Genomic DNA, 19,552 nt, shown 5'->3' with positions numbered 1-19,552 from the left:
AGCCAGTATCATCACCCGGCCTTGCAGGCGGGCTTCTCTCCTCTACTGCATCTGTTGTTCCCTCCTTTCTGAGGCAAATGCTCTCTGCTTCCCAGCTTGGTACATACATTAGCTTATGACATCTGAAAAAGCCCTGGAAGTCAAAGAGTTAAGGGCAGCAGCACCAAAGACATAAAAGGAGCCCTGTGGAGAAGGATCTGGGAAGGGCACTGCTCTCGGGCCACAGCCTCCTGGGGAGGCTTCCCAAAGTTGAGGCTGGGCATCACTGACAGCCTCTCCTGCAGAGACATTGCTCAAACAGCCCAGTGCCTGAGATAAGGGGCACCCAGGAGCCCTTGAAATTGCGGCTGCAGGCCCTGGAGCGGGAAGGGAGCAGGTGGGGGACCCGGCTCACTCTGCCCTGGTCACCAGGTGATGCCTCCTCACGCCAGCCAGCAGCAGCTCCTCCATCTTCTCTGCCTCTGAGGCCGGTGCTTTCCCCAAGGCTCTGGCCGGATTCACTTCTTGGCCACTAACCAAGGACTCTGGCCCTTGAGGAGATGCAGAGAAAGGGGTGTTTGAGAAGGAGCCTTGCAGGAGACAGGCACATCTTAATGGCACCTCACGAGGGCATGAATTCCCCTCCACCCAACTGCTGCCTGCTCCTTCTCCCACCGTAGTCTCCTTTGTCCTCCTTGACTTCAGAATCCACATGGCCGAGGCTTGCACTCGCTGGGATTTTTCTATCAGGGAAAGGAGCGTGAGCCACAGAGGGGCCACCTGTGGCAGTGCAGCTCCCCCTCTGCTTTATGATCCTTTCCTGGCTACTCTGGCCTCCACAGTGTCCTCTGTCCTCAGCATCGGGTCCCTGGCTGGCTGTGCCTGTCACCAGGCCCTTGGCACACATGCCCTCCTGCTGTGGGCTGTCGTTGACTCCTGGAGCCCTGGGCTATGTCTTAGAGCCCATATTGGCCCTCTCTGCACCTTATCACTGCCTGGCAGGATGCACAGAGCCTGCACATAGTAGGTGCTTCATAAAAACAGTTGATAGCTCCGTAGGCCACAGGTGTGGATGAGCCCTGACTAGAGGGGACACTGAGTGAAGGCCTTTGGGGGACCAATGAACAGGGGAGTCCCTACCTCTCAGGTTCACCATCTAATATGGACCTCCCCACACACACTCTAATGTGAGGTGGAGGAAGAGAAGCGCGGAGTAACGGGGAGAGGTTACCCTCTCCAGGGCCTCAGATCTGAGCTGGGCCTTGAAAGGAGATAGGGCACTGACTGATGGAGAAGAACAGGGGCCTGTGAGGGGAGATTGGGGCTTGAGGGTCCCTGAGCAGACCCTGGGGTGGGGCTGCTGGGGAGGGGACCTCGTCCAGCTCAGCTCTGCACTCACCGTGTCTGCCTTGCACAGGAGCTGGGCTGCTTCCCAGGGACAGGGCCCTTCTAGAGCCGAGGCCACTCTGCATATGAAGTTTTGCCAAAGTTCACCCTTCCCTCGCCACCTGAGGAGCCTGTGGCTCTGGAATATTCTCCTTTGAGAAATGGATGCTGGCTCCTCCCTGGCTTCCCTCCTCTGCTCTCTGTATTGATGGGGCTCTCTGCTCTCTGCTCTCTGTCTTGATGTCTGCTCCTCTTGATGTCCCTCCTCTGCTCTCTGTCTTGATGGGGCTCTCTGCTCTCTGTCTTGATGTCTCTGAATTGCTGCCTGGGGGCCTGTCCTCTCCCTTATTTTATTTTTTCCCCCCTAGTACTAGAGTTTGAACCCAGGGGCACTCTACCACTGAGCTCCTAGCCCTATTTTATTTAAACAGGGCCTTGCTAAGTTACCAGCGCTGGCCTGGAACCTGTGATCCTCCTGTCTCAGTCTCAAGTACTGGGATTACAGGCATGCACCACGGTGCTGGACTTTCTCTTTTTTTTTTTTTTTAAAAAAAATTATAACGTCTCAGGTGTGTAACATCTCAAGTTGTCTGAAAATGTGCCCAGGCCCAGGGCCAGGGGAAAAGCCAGGCTTTTGCAGCTTGTGGGGTCGTGTGTGGGAGGGGACGCAGGGGTCTGATAGGGAAGGCGGCAAACCTTACCACACCAGCCAGTGTTCCCTAATGCTTGTGGGGACACACAAGCTCTAGCACCATTCTTGCTCTCATGGAAGCCCGTGCTTTTCACCTCTACAGGGGCACTGGAGTCTAGACATTCAGTGTTACGATGCACACGCATGCCACACATGTGGTCCTGCAATACCAAGTCCATGCACAGTGCTAACCCCGGGTGCTGGGGCACACAGCGCTCCAGGGTCCAAGTCTCCTCGAGAGCTCACTTGTCCACAGAATCAGAGGGTTTCAGGCTGTCAGAGCTCAAGGGGGCTGTGGAGGGCCCTCATATCTAACTTCCTCATTTGATTCCCGGGGTATCTGAGACCTGGAGTGAGTTGCCCACGGCCAGGCAGCCAGGTAGTGGTTGAAAGAGGACCAAAAGCTGAGTCTCGGACTTGCTGGATGGGGCCTCACGCCTGCTGGGGCTCGACCCGACCCTCTCACCCTGTCTGTCCACTGTATCCTGTCTGCTGAAGTCGGGAGCTGTGGATGGAGGCAGGACAGCAAGTGGGGCGGGGCTGAGGCAGGTAGGCATGCGGGAAGGACTCCCCTTTCCTTCAGCAAGGCAGGATTTCCTCTGGCCCATATGGGCCACTGCACGAAGTGCCCACCTTGGGGGGAGTGCCTGCTGGGGCCTCGATGAGACTGACACAGCGCTGACGGGACACTGCTTCAGTGTTTGTGAGCTAGAGTGTGGCATGTCTACGGGTGGACAATGCTGGGCAACGCAGAACCTCCCGGGGGCAGTCACGGGCGCTGGGACCAGAGAGTGACTGTGGCAGGAAAAGGCTTCAAGACCCAGGACCTTATGGTTTACAAAGAGCTTTCACCAACAGGAAGGCAGGAGTGTTAGGGCTAGGGCTAGGGCAGGCAGTTCTCAGCAGGAGAGCAGAGGAGAGTGGAGGAGAATGAGCATCTATAACCTCCAAGAGCCTCTAGGCCCTCCAGTGACCTCTCCCTTAGGGCTCCTGCAATGAGCCTGCATCTCCCATCCAGGACTTGAGTTCTACCCCGCCTAGTCCTGGTCCATGGGTATTAGTGCCGATGCCTGGTTAACTTGAGTTCTACCCCGCCTAGTCCTGGTCCATGGGTATTAGTGCCGATGCCTGGTTACTTGATGACTCTATGTATATATATTTGGTACTGGATATTGATCCCAGGGAAATTCTATCTCCAAGTTACACCCCTGACCTTTTTAAAAATTTTACTTTGAAATGGGATCCTGCTAATTTTCTGAGTGTCTTGCTAAGTTGCCGAGGCTGGCCTTGAGCGTGCGATCCTTTGGTCTTAGCCTCTTATGTACTGGGACTACAGGTGTGCACCTGGCTTACTCCCAAACGTCTTGGCTACTTGTCTTCCTACTTCTAACCTTCCTGCACCTCACTGGACTCAGAGTTAAGATCCGAGTGTTGAAGCCAGGGCTAGGATGGGGCTGAAGTCAGGGGGCCCATGCACATCTCTTTGCCTGGTAACAGAGGGGAGGGGGCTTCTGGCCCAGGGGTCCCAGGGTATTAACCACTCGGGGAGGCAGTGCGCTTACACATTTGGAGCTAAACTTCAGTAAACTGAAACCAAGTGTGCAGGGCGGTGTGAAGGCCACAGCCAGGCTGGTGGTGGCTTGAAGTGGCACGTGGGGCCCACCTCAGTTGCGGTGGAGACCGTTCCCTGACCAGTTAGGGCCCCCTGCCAATGCTGTTCCCTTCTACTAATTTTTCCTTGACTTAGACTTTTAAATTTCTTTGCACACATATTTATATTTTCTTGCATATATCCTTGTAGGTGACTTGAAATAGTTTGTAGTAAGGAGGCATAGTGCTTGCCCTTTGACTCTTTGAAGGCCAAATGAGTTTTGGTAAGTAGATGGATCACACCGGTTCTGAGACAGGAGAAGAGAGGTTTCTGTTTGCCCTGAGTCACCCTGGGTGTTCAGCTAACATGGAACCCCCATTTCTAGGGGTTTCCTACCAATGTTTAACCTATTCTGAGTCAGGGTAAGGGCAAATTCCAAGGAGCAGAGCTTGTGGGCACATTTGCCTTTGTGGGTTCCTTCCCCCATAAAAGTAAAAAAGTTAGATTTTGTGACTGTTGACAAAAGGACAAATACGATCCTGGTTGGATTCATTGTTATATATTTGCCCTTTTCCTGCTCAATCTAAAAGCATTGAATATTAAACTATTTTGGAGGCTTCTAAGAAAATGGTAGATCCAATGTCTGTGGCCACGATGCCAGGGGGAAGCTGCCCTGGGATGGATCAGGGAGCATGGATGGGGTGAGGGGCATCCCTGGCTCAGAGTGAACTGGCAAGTGCTAAGTCCTGGGGGCTGAGTGCTGCAGGCTTCTGTCTCATGGGGGCGGGGACAGAAGAGCGCCTTTGTGTCTAGAGGATCTACTCTAGTTTAGCAACTTCACTTTTCAAAGGAGGAAGCCAAGACTTAGAGGAAGAGATGGTCTTGGTTTCCAAAAAACTAGTGGATGTAGAATGAAAATTCAGGCCCAGGCAACAAGAGTTGGAGAGTGTGAGCCCACCCCAGCCTGGCAGGGCGCTCACAATGTGAAGTCCACTGAGTAAAGAGTGTGGGGACAGAGGCCAAGTTTGTTTGGACAGATAAAGAAAATGTACAATGTAAACATGATGGGAAGTGTTTAAATTCCCAGAATTCTTTGTTTCCCAGGCTTTTGAAGCACCAATTTATGTTGTAAAATAGCTAATAATAAACCTGCGTGCTGTGCCTTAGTAATAGTTACCTAGTCATTAAAATAGGTTTCCTGAGACCTTTACAAAGCAGTGTGCTATGAATAGAAAGAAATACAACTCTATTTTTTTTCTTCCTTCCTCCCTCCCTTCCTTTTGGTACTAGGGATTAAATACAGGAATGTTCTACCTCTGAACTATACTTCCAGATATTTTTTTTATTTTTTTTTATTTTTTACGGTACTGGGGATGGAACCCAGGGGCATTCTATTTCTGAGCTACACCTCCAGCCCTATTTTTTATTTATTTATTTATTTTTTGAAACAGCATCTCACTAAATTGTGGAGGGCCTCACTAAGTAGCTGAAGCTGGCCATGAACTGCGATCCTCCTGTCTCAGCCTCCTGAATGCCGGGATTACAAGCGTGTGCCACCATGGATGGCTCTTATTTTTTGTTTTTTGAAACAGGGTCTTGATAGGTTGCAGAGAGTCTAGCTAAGTTGTTGATGCTACTCTTGAACCTGTGATCCTCCTGTCTCAGCCTCCCAAGTACTCAGATTATAGGTACGCACCACCAAACCTAGCTACAACTCTATTAAAACAACAGCAACAACAACAGCTTCAGGCTCCCCCACCTGGCCTGGACCTGGGTGTTTTCTGACTGTTCTTTACTAGAGAGGAATAGCAGATGGGGCCAAGCCCCTCGACTGGTTAGTTCTGTGTGTGTACCTTCAAGTTCGTATCATGTGAACAGCATGATCTGCAGAAGCTGGTACTATGACTTGCTCAAAGGGGAAAACCAAACCAAAACGAAACAGAATCCCCACCCAAACCCCACAGCAAAAGCAAATGGCACCTTTGTAGCCCTGTGGGCCCGAGCACAGCAGAACCCCCATGCTCAAAAGACACTGATGCACCTGGGACAAGTCACCAAGTTACAGCAGACGGTGCCTCATGGAAGTCCTCCTTCCCTTTGCTGGATTTAACATTTCAAAGCATCACCCCATCACCCCATGCTTCTGAGGACTCCTGCTCTGGGACTTCCTGCTTGCACAAGAGGGAATCTATTTAAGTGATTAATCAGGATCATGGGCTGTCATGTTTCATCTTTTCTTTTAATAGTGAAAAGCCATAAGAGTTTAAAATATTCTCAGATACATCTAGTCTGGCAAACATCATGGACCTCGACGTTTATGTGAATTCACACATAAGGTAGCAGCACCTCAGTGCTGGCTGGCCTCCTTTGGCACTGGAACATAATAATTTATTAAGCTTTGGTACTTAATAAGCGTGCACAAATATCGTGCAAACATTAGGACCGTACTCACAACAGAAACTGTATTAGAGACATACAGAACATCTTATAAACAAAAGGGAAGGAGTTTTTTTTTTTGTACAAAATATGCAGGTTTCTCTATTTTTTTTTAATAATCTGCAAGATGCATCATATGTCTGGCATTTTCAAAAAGTGAAAACTGTATAAAAATAAATATTCTATGTACAAACACACACACAGGCCAATCCAAGGTTAGAGGCATCACTGCAAAACAAAAGCAAAACAACATTCAGTTAGTTTCAGGGCACTTGTGGGCTAGTTTAAGTAAACTAGGTTGTCCTAGGCTTGACTCAGGAACTCTAGATAGGGAAACTGGGGAATCAGAAGCCGTCCCCAAACCCTGGTGGGGGAAGCAACTCAGTGGACTTTAAGCACCCAGAGGGCAGAAGCCCGACTTTCACTCTGCCCTTCGTGGCCACTAGAGGGCAATCGCTCTCTATGTTGTCTTGGAGGCTGGGTTATTTATAACATTCTTGTAAATTGAATTTACGTGGGAATCAACAGGCAGGAGCCTCTCTAGTTGCTTCTTTAAGAGTCATAGGTGTGTGTGTGTGTGTGTGTGTGTGTGTGTGTGTGTGTGTGTGTGTTGCAGTACTGGGGATTGAACCCAGGGGTGCTCTACCACTGAGCTACACCCCCGGCCCTTTTTAGTTTTTGAGGCAGGGTCTAAGTTGCTGAGGCTGGCCTTGAACTTGTGATCCTCCTGCCTCAGCCTTCTGAATAGCTGGGATTACAGGTGTGCACTACTGCACCGAGCTGCACTGTAGTTGTTGCTAGAGGCTGCTGTTCCCTTGCTAAGCTCAATTATTTCTATCTCTTATCGGCAGAATCTTGAAGGAGTGAGGGGCCGGTGGTCTCATTGGGCCCACCTTCGAGCTGCTTCTGTGGCACTTGAACTAGGTCTTGATGGAACTGAGTGAGAGGCTGAGCTTTTCTTTTCTGTTTGAGGTGCCTGGGCAAGTAGGTATCCAGCCCAGGGCCCAGTGTCCTGGTGCTTTCACTGCTTATACTAACCCCTGCCAGCTAATGAGTTTCTGAGTGTTGTCATATCGCAGGAGACTCAGTCATCTCACTGTAAGGTGGCTCTGCGGTCACTGGGACAGGACGGGACTAGCTAAGCTCCAAGTCCCGAGCAGGCTGGGGTCCCCAGGCCTCTTAGGAGACACACGAGGGCCTGGAGAGAACAGTGGTGGTGGTGGTGGGGGCATTGGTCAGAGGATGCTGAGCGGGAGTGAGGTGGAGGGAGGCAGCACCTGGGTGGGGCAGTGTGGTGCTGCTACCTATGCTGGGGACAGAGGTGGGCTTCTGGATAGCAAGCCAATGGCCCTTAGGCTGGGAGCCCTGTGTCCTGGGGAGCTGTGGTTGAGTGGGCTGCGCTTGTGGCAGGACATGGCTCTAGGGCACCGGCCTGCTTTACCAATGGCTAAGGCAAGTGTGAGTAAGTGAGGCCTCGCTATTGGTGGGAACTCCAGGAGCACAGGAGAGGGTGGGCTGCAGGTAGCCTGGATGGCAGCCGGAGCTCAAGGGGAAGGGCAGAGTGCTGAGCTGGACAAGCTGCTCTGGTAGTGAAACCATTCGGGTTTAGAGTTAGATGCCTTAAATCTGGACAAATGTCCTTATGTGGCTTAACTGTCTTCCTCTGAATGCTAGGAGAGTAGCTAATTGAGAACCTGTATTAAAGCATGGCCTGGAAGTCCTCCGAGGACTCAATTAGCTACTCTCCTAGCATTCAGAGGTAGCTACACAGAAACCACACATTGGGGCTTACTGACACCTTGAAAAGCATCTTTAGACGTTTTCTAAGTACAGCAGTGCTGGGATGCTTCATGGAGACCCTGCCTTTGAAACAGTCCTTTTTTCAACCCATGTTTTCTTGCCTTATCTGCAGAAAGGCAGGATGGAAACTCTTGTGGGCAAGGGGGCAGTGAGCTTGCCCCCTCTGGGCTGTGCAAACCTCTGAAAAGCTTACCTTGTTCCAGCAGCCCTGGACTGGTAAGCCATCTTCACCCTGCAAAAAGGAAGGGAGGCAAAGGCTCAGGCCACACACATTTTGGCAGCAGATTGGGATGCAGCCAACCCACCATTGCCCGTTTCTTTACTCTAGGTCAGAACCTTGGAAGGGTGTGGGAAACATGCATGGCTCTTTTTCCATGGGCTAAGGTCACAGGTAGCTGCAGTGCTGGACTAAGAGGGACATCCTTGCCTGTGAGATCAGCACACACAGGTGTGCTTGGGTACGGTGGGAGGACAATCTGCTCTTGCTCTATGGAGCACTGGATGCTCAAGTCTCCCAGCACTTGGGCCTCAATATCTGCCTCTGCAAAACCTGGACAAGGCCAGGGGTATGGGCAGGATGTGCAGCGACCTTCCCAGCCCTCCCAGTCTCTTACTTGTCTTTCTTCCTCAGGAGGAGGACATCTAGACAGTCCCAGATGATGGTCAGTGGTGGGTGGCATTGAGAGTACAAAGGGACAGGTGACCTCAGGGGTATGACAACACGACCCTGAGATGCCTTCAGCAAAAGGCCCAGGGTTTCTGGCTGGGCCTTGGACCCTGCAGAGGATCTGGGTACAGTGCAGCCACAGGGTGGGGAGCAGCTGCCTGTGATTGGTGCTGCATGGGGCACCCTGCAGCCTCAGGACATTCTGCCCCCAGCGATGGGCCTTCCTGAGTCTTCTCCGGTCTAATATCCTGGCTTTCCTGGCACACTCTGGGGGAGGCTTAGTAATCTTCAGGCAGGGCTGAACCAAGGGCGAAGTTTGGGTTCTCTATATAGGTGTAGAAGGGCAGCCCAGGTGCTAGGAGAGCAGGCTCCCGGGCAGAGCAGAGGGGCAAGTGCTCAGTCTTGAGGGAGGTGAGTGGGAGTCCTCTGAACTGGATGGACAGCCCCCCTCCAGGCACCTGCACCTTTCTCATTACCTGGCAGTCAGTGGGTGCCCCCACCCCGTGCCAGGGCCAAGGGTGGAGGAGGAAGTCTAGTTGTCTTGTACTAAAAGTTAGGATCAATAGTTCCCCTGTCCCCCAAGTCCATAAGAGTGCAGTGCATGGGGCAGGAGAAAAGGAAGGGACGCTCTGGGAGCTTCCACAGAAAATTAATAGGCAAATGAGACAACACTAAGGATGTCATTAGGGAGATGTCACTCTGCATGAAGGATCAAATAGGAATGAACTTCATCTCCTCTGTGTCAGAAGGGGACTGCAGAGGGAGGTGACACAATCCACAGTTCCATGGCGACGCTCCGCTCCTCCCCGGCCCCCACATCACAGTGGCACACTGCACACGGACCCTGGGAAGGACAGGAGCCTCCGGCCACAGCGGCATTCCCATTGGTGCAGGGATGGTGGCAGGGGCGGGGAGGGAAAGTAGCAGGTGTGGAGCAGCAGGGGGACCTTGGCCCAAGAAGGCCCGGCCTTGATCAGCGCAGGCGCTTGGGCATGGCTGGGAAAAGGCGCCTGCACGTGGTGCGCATGCTCGGGCCCAGCGGGGGCAGAAAGCGCGATAGGCTGCATGCTGGTCCCGTGTTCGCTTTTTTATTTTATTATTTTTTTTAATTGTACATGCTGGCCCCTAAAAGTCCCTGGTGTCTTCAGGGGCTCTGTGCTCACCCATGTTTTCTTGCCCCAGGATGGGATGTGAGGCTGGAAGTTCTGGTATAAAAACTGCCTCTAGCTGAGCGTGGTGGCGCACGCTTGTAATCCCAGCATTCAGGAGGCTGAGACAGGATGAGCGTGATTCGTGGACAGCCTCAGCTGCTTAGTGGGGACCTTTGTAACTCAGCGAGACCCTGTTTCAAAATAAAGAATAAAAAATAGGGCTGGGAGTGTAGCTCAGAGGTAGAATGCCCCTGGGTTCAATCCCCAGTACCGGGAAAAAAAAAAAAGCCTCTGAACCCCTACCCTTTTGGGTAAATGTGGGGTCACAGGGGCCTCTCCAGCCAGTCCCCTGGAAATCATAGTCACCTCTGCTTCTCTTGCAGGGTTGTTAGAAGGTTCAAGTGGAGGAGACCTAGGATATCCTTAGCCCAGGGCATGCAGGGAAGAGGGGTCTTTGGTGCTCCCAGCCTCCTCCTCAACTAGGTTTCACCTAGCAGACTCCTCAGTGTAAGCTGCCTGAGAGGAGGGTCAGCACAACTCTAGTAATGTTTTCAGGGATTTGAGTGAGAAGGACAAACCTGTTAGGCTTTAAACACCTAACCTTGGGCCATCGTCTGATTCCAACAGTGTCACCTGGGCAGTGACCCAGGACCCAGCCTGGAGAGAGTGGGAGGGCAGCCTTCCCCCAACTTCAGTTCTAGAACTTCTCAGTCTGCCCGAGGTCTAGAGCCTGGCTTGCCCCTTGTCCAGGTGTGAGGAGGCAGAAGGGCAGAGAGGCAGCTCAGTGCCTAGTGCTGCGAGGGGCCCAGCAGTGCATTCGGAACTAACTGCACTGCACCGCAGGAGGAAACAGAAGTATCCATTCTAAGTACTTGGGAGGCTGAGATAGGAGGGTCACAGGCTTGCAGCGATCCTCAGCAGCTTGGGAGGCCCTCCACAATTTAGTGAGACCCTGTTTCAAAATAAAGAATAAAAAAATAGGACTGGGGGTGTAGCTCGGAGGTTGAATGACCCTGGGTTCGATCCCCAGTTCTGCAAAAACAAAAACCAAAAAACAAAACCTGTCCAGAGAATGCATTTTCCTATGTTTGGTCTTGGGTGGCGGATTTGTCTAGAAGCAGTTGGATAATGAGACTCAGATGCAGCTGAAGCTGGCTCAAGGCAACATGCTTCAGAAGCAGCAACAGGAGGAAGCCAAGAGCACACCCCACAAACTTTGCATGCATGAGGGCAGTATGGCTGGGAGCCCCCCCCCCCCCCGAGACTCGCTAAGCAGGGTCATCACCAGTGTCTAACGGCTGAAGATTCAGGAAGTGTGGATCAGGCAGATGGAGCAGGGCAAATGTGAAGATAGGTACAAACCACACAGGTAGGAAAGCCCAAATCGGCCATGCAGCGAGGGAGGGAGATGCCATACCAATGGGCACGGGGCATCCAGTCCGTCCAGCCCTGGTAACCCTGGCTCCCCTTTCTCTCCTTTAAAACCTCGGTGTCCCTGTTCACAAAACCAACCACGATGATTATTTAGGTCAAGGCTGGCCAGCTCCGAGTGTGGAGTGGAGAGGGGCAGTCCTACCTTGGCCGGGATGCAGGACCCTCCAGGCATCTACAGATAACAGGCTAAATCCCGTCTCATCTCCCAAGCACTGCCTTGTGCCCTCAGGACTGGGGAGAGTTCAGCTATGGTTCGCATATGGCCATCCCTCTCTGTGCTGTCCCCTCCCCATTTACAGACTCAGCTGGAGTCATCACAGTAACCTTCAACTTCAGTGCATCACAAATATCAGGAAAGGCCCTCAAGAAGCCAGGCAGACCCCAGCTACAAATCATTCAACACTGACTCTGCGGAAGGCCTGCCATACGGTATGGGTTGTGTGCCTGCTGACTTCAGCCTGCTGCTTTTCACGTTTTAACTGGCTGGTGGGTGTTGCCAGGCTGGGGATGAGAAGCTCCTCGCCTGGCCTTGTTCTGCCCAGCATTGAGCATCCATAGCCCCCAGGAGACACTAACTCTGGTGTCCTGCATCCTGACCAAGTGAGGATTCAGATAACTAGAACTGCTGGCCGCAGAAGCTGCCACAAAACAAAGAAGGCAAATCCACTGCTCATGAATACTATGCTGGTGGCTTCGAAAGCCACGCTGGAGCTAGGAGCCAAGGCTTCCTCCAAGAATCCCTTTCCTTCTGGTTTCTTCACTCCCATGCATCAATTGTTCTGCTTCTTCAAAGCAAGAGGATTCAAAGGAAAGGGATTTGGTCGTAATTACTTGCAGCTGTGGTCATAAGGCAACCCACAGCAGGCAGAATTTCAAATGAACAGACAGACAGTGGTAGCAACAGGGTAGTCATCTGGTTCTCGTTGGAGCCTATCTGCCTTCTTTGTTAGGGAGGGAACCAGAACGATGCGAGTGAGACATGAACACCTACCAGTGGGCAGGGGGCATCTAATCCGGGCGCTCCTTGGTCTCCCTTATCCCCTTTAGGCCCTCTAGAGCCTTTCTTCCCCCTCTCCCCCTGTAAATAATGGTTTAGTCCAAGAAAAAAAACACATACACACACAAGTCAAAACTTTAGGAACATTCATGTGTTCAGGTTAGAAAAAGGAAAAGAAAAATAAAATTAAAGAGGGAAAAGCAGATTCTCTTAATTAGGATATTCTCCCTAGTAGGATTTGGGTCAATACCCCCCCCAACCCCCTACCCCAAGCATCTGAGAATTTGGCTGAGGGGAGGGGGAGGCGGGGAGGCAGAGGCAGCTCTGAGCTGGAGCTGGAGGGAAACGTGGAGCGGAGATGCTAGCACCCAGTTTGCCACTACTAAGCTCAAAGAGGGTCGGAGATGAGCCAGTGATGAAGGAGGCCACGTCTGTTTTTGAAGGGCTTTGGGCCACCAGTGACCTTTTGTCCCAAGTCATTTTCATCCCTTTGATGTTCTAATAGGGGGAAAGGTGATTTTGTTTACAGCCCTGGGGCACGCCTGCATGTGTGTGTGAACAGAGCAAGCTTGAGCAGAGGTAAGTACATGCCTGTGTGCTGTGTGTGGGGAGCACATGCTTGGACTTGTGTACGCGTGCACATGTGTATTTATGTGTTGTAAAGTGGGCCCTCCTATTTGATGGATGTCTCTGTTCATCCTGTCTGAAGTCATAGCTACTTTTATGTCTTTTAGTTCCTTATAGACTGCTCTTTGTATATAGGGATATTGATATTAGGATTCATTGGTTTTTGCAGAGCTTCAGTAAATGTCATCTTTCAAAATTGAGCTTTTATTTTTTTAATGTGAAAGGGCTCATTTAAACAAGGGATGTGGGGAATCCTTAAAAGTGAACAACCACCTCATAGTGAACTTGGATTTGGACCTCTGCACTTGGTATTTCCTTCATGAGGGGCCACGTGTGACCTTAGAGTCTCCCAGAGCTCTCCTCGCTGAAGGGCAGTGACCTAGTGCTTGGGGCATCCACGGTGCTACTCCAGGACGATGAGGCTGTGAAGGCCGGGAAGAGCGCTGGTCAGAGCAAAGGTCTGGAGTTAGAGCTGCTTCTGCCAGTTGTCAGTGGCCTGACTTTGGGAAGGTACTTACCTTCCCTGAGCCTCGACTTCTTCACTTGTGAAAGTGGTATAAAACACCTGCTTCAACAATTTGTTGAGAGGTCGCTGTGTACACTAAAGGCTTAGTAATGGCTCAAGTAAGTGATAGCTGCTTCATGATAATAATAGTAATGACTATTATTTCTTGCAGGCAGTATGGGAGTTAAAGCTGCTGCCAGAGGCAAGTCTCGGGGCCAGAGGTCTTGTGGCCTCTGCAGAGTTTCCACAGCGGAAGGCTACAGGGTGTTGTGTTTGTTAGAAGGAGGAAGACATTAAGAATACTTTGATGCTTCCCTGGGTTTTTGGAAATTACCCAAATTTCTTGATTCCAGAGGTTGCCTGCAATTGTCAATGCATGTTTTTAACTGAGGATGACATGTGTTTAAAGAGGAAACATGTATGTGCATACTAGGGAAAATCCCATCGGCTCAAGGAGACCCCACCAAGGAGAACGTCATGATGTAAGTAATCCCCAAGCATCGGATAAACTGTTTGCATGAAGAAGCTCAAGGCAAACGTTCTCGGGAGTGTGGCCCCACATTCTCTTTGAATGCGGTTTTCTATTTAAGGAGGTGGGCAAGGTGCTCAAGGATGGGGGTCCCCCCCGTAAAGGAGAGTGGATCATGAGCCAGGCTTTTATGGTCACTTATATCTAGTGCAGTGGCCCCAAGTCAAGTGCCCTTTAAAGGCATCAGAGTAGTAGTGTCCCCCCATTCCCTGCCCCTGCCTCCCCGGGGGGGGGCACAGAAGAGGCTCTGTGAGGGGGAGTTCTAGGTGGTAAGGGGGAAAGGGGCAAATAAAGTCAAGTACAGAGTTTCTTAAACAATGAAAACAAATGTATAGCATTGATTCAGAGGAAATAACTTGGAAGGTGGGAAGAGGAAGGGAAAGGGTGAGAGTTCTGGGATTATAAGGGGGTAAGCATATGTGGGGAGAAAGATCAAAGGAGTAGAGAAGAAAGAGGTGGACCCAAGGCATAGGAGAGAGTGGATGAGAAGGGGGCGAGGAGACGAGGTGCTCCAAGAAGCACGGCACAAGCCCGCGTGCACCCCGGCAGGCATCCCCACGGCAGGCATCCCCACGACAAGCTCAGACCTTTTCAGTTGGCGGGCTTTAAGCAGTGCATGACCAAATTGCTAGGTTCAGGCTATCCTTTATCCTTTGACTCAATTTTGATCTTAAATAGGGTTCCTGGGCCAAATTCACAGAGCTACTTAGAGGCAAAGAGCGGTAACCTTAGTGACAAGGCTGGTACATTCTTTCTACTGTCATGTGTTCTTAGTGAGCTCCCTGTTTGGGGCTGGGCCTTTGCTGACTGCAGTGAGGACCTGCAAGGAGGGTATAAGACCATCCTCGGGTGGGACACGGAGCAACATAATTCGAAGGTTCACCGAGAGGAAGGAGACACCTCTGATTGGATCCCCCAGGCATGATGTAGGCAAAGTTTGAGGGCTGCACAACAGGGCGGGGGGTCACCTTCCAAAACTCAGATGGAGAGTGTTTGAATACCTCTAGCTTCTCCTTCCTAGGTAACAATGGGGCTTTGTCTTAGCCCCTCTGGCACTTTTACCTTGATCAAAACACAGAAGTCCCAGGTTTGCAGGCAGAAAAACCAAACCAAGCAAAAATCTGTGCACTGAGTTCACGTGGGCCTTTTACTGTTGAGGAGGCTTTACCAACAAGCCCTCTCATCTCTCTCAAAGTCCCTGTTGGGATGGTGGCACACAGAGGTCTGAATGAGGAGGTGAGATTTAGAAGTGACTTCCACACATCCAGCATCCTGAGAAAATCTCTTGTCTGAGGAGCATAAACTATTCTTTGATTTCGAAACATGCTCTTTGGGATAAGTCAACAGACTCTGTACAGTGTACTCAGAAGAAGCTTTGTGCAGCTTTACTGTTTTCTGAACTTGATTTTGATGAAGCGACACATTCTTAACATATATGGGATGGGGAGAAATGTGTCAGTCACCAGAAAAGGGAAGCAAAATATTTCCCCATTGATTCCTGGGGCCTCTGAAGGTCACTGGGTAACCCTAGTTTCTTTGGCATCAGAGTTACCAGCCTGATCCATTTCCTCCTCTTCACTCCATCCGTGACAAGGGTATCTTGCTGGCTCAGCCTCCATATCCAAAGCAGTACCATCACCATGACTTAAAGAACTGATTTTGAAGCTTTCAAATGGCTCAGCACCTCAAGCCAACTGAAAAAGTCTTAGGAAAGAGGTTTAAAAATAGGAATTGACTATGATCAAAGAAAACAAGAACACTTTAGAAATAAATTAGAAGTTTAGTATGCCAATGAAGGGGTGGAATGATCACATTTTGTAGAGGCTAGAAAGGCTGTTCCTGGGTCTGGAAACAGGTCTGTTTGTCGAGGGGGCTTCTAGACCTGATCTTGCCAAGGACATCTAGCAGAGGTGACTCTGCCTATGCCCTTTTAGTCATGGAATTTGTGGAAAAATTGACTTGTTTTTGAGCAGCTTCCAGTAAAGAGTATTTAGGCATATGGAAGCATTCAGTAAACACTTCTTAAGTTGAATAGAATGAAATCAATTGCTGCCAGATATAAACACAGAGATTCTGGCACTTTCTATCCATGAACATAGTATTACTGTTCTAAGATCAGACATAGGCCTGGGTGCTGGAATCCATGTGATCTACCTCTAGCTCTCTGAGGGAACTCGGTACATCTTACCATTATTCTGGGATGTTTTTCCCCACCCATCTATTCCTGCTATTCCTACTCTTCTAAGATCCTTAGGTTTTTTGACTCACTAGACAATGACTCTGGGCCTCGAGGGGGCACACTCCACACACAGAGAACCACTGTGAGGATAGCTGCACAGGAGGTCTTCTAGAAAAGACCCATGGCTACTATCTCTAGGTCAGATGTAGTTGAATTATCCCTGCTGGGATCAAATGCCCAAGGTCATCATGATGCATGTCACACACCTATCCCATGGCTCTGGGTGATGTGAGCATTCAGTGTGTCCTAGTGCACATGGTAGAAACTAGAGGAGGAGCAAGGGGCTTAAGCATACTTTATTTCACAGTCCTGTTGACTCTTTTCAAGAGAAATAGCAGCTATGATTATTTTTAAAGGCATGTCTGCTCAAACAGCTGTGTGCTTGTTCTCAGAACTGGGATTTATTTTCTTGCTCACCAGTAGCCTGGAATGCCTGGCAGAACTCAATTTCCAAAGGCGAGGACAAGGTAACGATGGATCTAAAAATATCACTCAGGGGCCCATTGTCTGAGCAATGTGGAGAGAGCCGGATACGTGGCTCCCATTACTGGATGGCAGTGCTAATGTGAGAGCCACCATGGGACTCAGCCTCCCCTGGAAATGTGGAAATATACATGCTTCAATGTTAGGATTAGGCCCCAGGCTCCCTGCATGCCTGAGGAGTAAGATCCTTACTCTATGGCCTTTCAATTTAGGATGACTTATCAAAAAAAAAAAAAAAAACTGTATTTGCCATGTTGAGTCAGAAATCCCCTGTTGATCATTCCACCCGGTCATGAAGACGTTAGTAACCACAGCCAAAGTGTGAAGGCTTAGACTCACCCGGTTTCCTTTGTCCCCGGGTGGTCCATGTAAACCCTGCAATAAGCCAGAGAAACAAAGACATGAGAAAATGTGAAAACACAGAATGGCGACATGGTCCTTCCTTCCAGGCTCAGAATGCGCTTTGCTGATGCTTAATTCAGCCAAGACAGGAATAATTGCTCCATTTTACAGAAGGGGAACAGAGGAGCAAAGCCCTCAAGAACTTGACCTAGAGGCAAACGAGGAATTATGGAGGAAGCCAAGAGCATAGTTCTGGTTTCTTTGCTCTGCAGCCGATGTCCTGGTCACGTTCTTCTGAGATCACACACAAGGGTGAATGGTGTGTCCTGAGGACACGGTCTCCAGGCACAGAATGCTCTTGGCAGAGGAGAATCCCCATGACTCTCCTGCAGGCTCCTGGTAGTAGAATGACTCCACCACTTCTCAGACCCTCTTTGAAGGAGTGAAATGCTCTAGGGGAATAAACATGAGGCAGAGGCTGGCCCGGACAAACCTCCTCAGCCAACGCATGCTCAGCCTTCAAGTGGATGGGAAACAGAAGTCCAGGCTCGTCTAGGCAGATACTTGACTTTTATAATATGCCGCAGGTGGAAGGTCAAGTGTCTGTCCCAGCTCCCTTGGGAAAGCTGCTTGTCTCACAGAGCATCTCCTGTCTGTCACAGAGGTGTGGCTTTGATTCTGCCCCTCCTTGAGGACATGAATGAGTGAATGAATGAATGAAGTGAATGAGCTGAGGCTCATTCACTTGAGTTGAAGGGTTTGGGGTGGATTGTTGCATCCTTCAGGAAGGTCCACGGGGCTGAATACCCGGCCAATGCACCTGACAGTGCCCCGAGGGGAGGGCTGGCCCATCACAGTTGCCTCTGGGCAGCTTTCTCTGTCATAGAAATGAGAATCCTCGCTTGGCCCAAGGTTTGTGCTCAGGTTTTGACCCTTCTGTACTGTGGTACAGGGGATTGAACCCAAGGGTAATCTATTTCTGAGCTACAGCCCAAAACTATTTTATTTTTTCTTTGGAAACAGTCTTGATAAGTTGCTGAGGGTCTCACTAAATTGCTGAGGCAGATCTCAAACCTGTAATCCTCCTGTCCCAGGTACTGGAATTACAGGTGTGCACCATCGTGCCTGGTTGAGCTTTCTGTTTTGACCTTTTTTTTTATGTATGTGTGTGTGGGTGCTGGGAGGGTCAGAGAGAAACCTCTGATTCCAGGAGACTCACAGGAAGCCCGGCTGCTCCGGTTGGTCCCATCATCCCTGGGTCTCCTTTGCTGCCCTGAAAGGAGAGAAGGAACCATGAGTCCTGCCTGATGTGATGGCCACCTTCCGCTGCCATTTTTTCTTCCCATATGAAGCCTGGGAAACCTTTCCAGCCCCCTCCAAGAGCCCTCTGGAAGCAAGGTCTATGGGGAAGGGAAGATGTCCTGGGGACCAGCTGGCTGGAGAGAGGCGAAAAAGGATCAGGAAGGAGGGAAAGAGAACAGGAGAGCAAAGCCTTGGTCATCTCTCTGAGCAGTCATGGGGTTTCCCATGTGGCAGGCTATCTCAGAGAAGCCCGTGCCCCTCTACAGGAGTTGCCCACCCCCTGCACCCCAAGCATCCCCGGAGACAGTCAGCAAGGTGTGGAAGCCAGGGCTGTCAGGGAGGCTCTCCTGTACCATGGGTCTTGGTCCTCCACCCACGTCCTCACGTATACCTGCTCCACGTGGGATGGGACTGGACCTCGGGGCATTGTGTGACTTGGCCAAGACCACTCAGCAGGGACCATGGGAGCCACACGGAACACTCTGGCCTCCTGACTTCTTGATGTCCTCCAGGGGCCCCTCCCTCCCTCCACGTTCTCCCTCTGAACTACATCCCCAGTTCTTTTTATTTTGAAACATGGTCTTGCTACATTACTGTGTGTTGGCATCGAACTTGAGATCCTCCTGCCTCAGCTTCCCAAGTATTGGGATTACAGGTATGTGTCAAAGTGCCTGGCCCTCCAAGATGCTAAACACCCGGCACCCTATTCCATGCTGTTTGCCTACATGATCATAAAATTTAGGCATGTGTAGTGACAACAGCTCCTGGCCTGGCTGGATTGAACCATGGCAAATGCAGGAAGCTCTCCCTCTCATCTCCCCAAATGTCTGTCCACTCTTGGCTCCCCACGAGCTCCCCCTCCCCCATGCCTGCCCAGCTCCCGTAGGCTGCCATGAGGGTGGCCAGACTAAAGGGATGAGGGCTGAGATGCCTGGGTCCCAGGTAGGGGTGAGATGTGGGGTCCAGGTGCCGGGGCTGAGAAGAGATGGCCATGCAGGCTCCTGGCTCATAAAGTGCTCACCCTCTCGCCCTTTGGTCCCGCTGGGCCTGGAACTCCGATTGGTCCTGGAGTGCCCTGGGGAGGTGAAAGAAAGCCGAGGTGAGGGGCCAGGCACTGGGGAGCCCGGGGGTCCCACCCCACACCTAGGATGAGTGAGGTCCAAGGCCCAGTTTTCAGGGTTGGCGAGGCCAGGCTTGTTCGGGGCAGTCATTTGACGAAGCTGTGATCCATGTTTGGATTTGGGGACATCACAGGAGGGAGTGTCTCCCCTTCGCCACAGAGCCAGATTTGTGGGATGAACCCCTTTTATGTCACAGCCAAGCTTGCCAAGGCTGAAACCAATAGGAGGATGATTGCTTGGTTCACTCCCAGAAGCACCTGGGAGGGCGGTGG

General features: G+C 50.9%; 1 protein-coding gene across 1 annotated transcript in view; it reads right to left on the bottom strand.

Annotated features, from left to right (window-relative positions):
• Nucleotides 1-497: 497 nt before the first annotated feature.
• The window catches only part of COL13A1 (collagen type XIII alpha 1 chain), a gene marked incomplete at both ends in the record, with an annotated part of 158,418 nt that continues 139,363 nt past the window's right edge, over nt 498-19,552 (bottom strand). Inside the window, 6 exons of the mRNA XM_080694674.1 lie at nt 498-530; nt 8,077-8,115; nt 12,127-12,213; nt 16,855-16,890; nt 18,077-18,130; nt 19,181-19,234. Of these exons, the coding sequence (XP_080550800.1) occupies nt 498-530; nt 8,077-8,115; nt 12,127-12,213; nt 16,855-16,890; nt 18,077-18,130; nt 19,181-19,234 (303 nt within the window). The remainder of the gene's footprint in view (nt 531-8,076; nt 8,116-12,126; nt 12,214-16,854; nt 16,891-18,076; nt 18,131-19,180; nt 19,235-19,552) is intronic.

Source organism: Muscardinus avellanarius (assembly GCF_963383645.1).
Source record: "Muscardinus avellanarius genome assembly, chromosome: 4".
Lineage (NCBI taxonomy): Eukaryota > Metazoa > Chordata > Mammalia > Rodentia > Gliridae > Muscardinus > Muscardinus avellanarius.
This window is presented reverse-complemented; position numbering and strand designations above follow the sequence as displayed.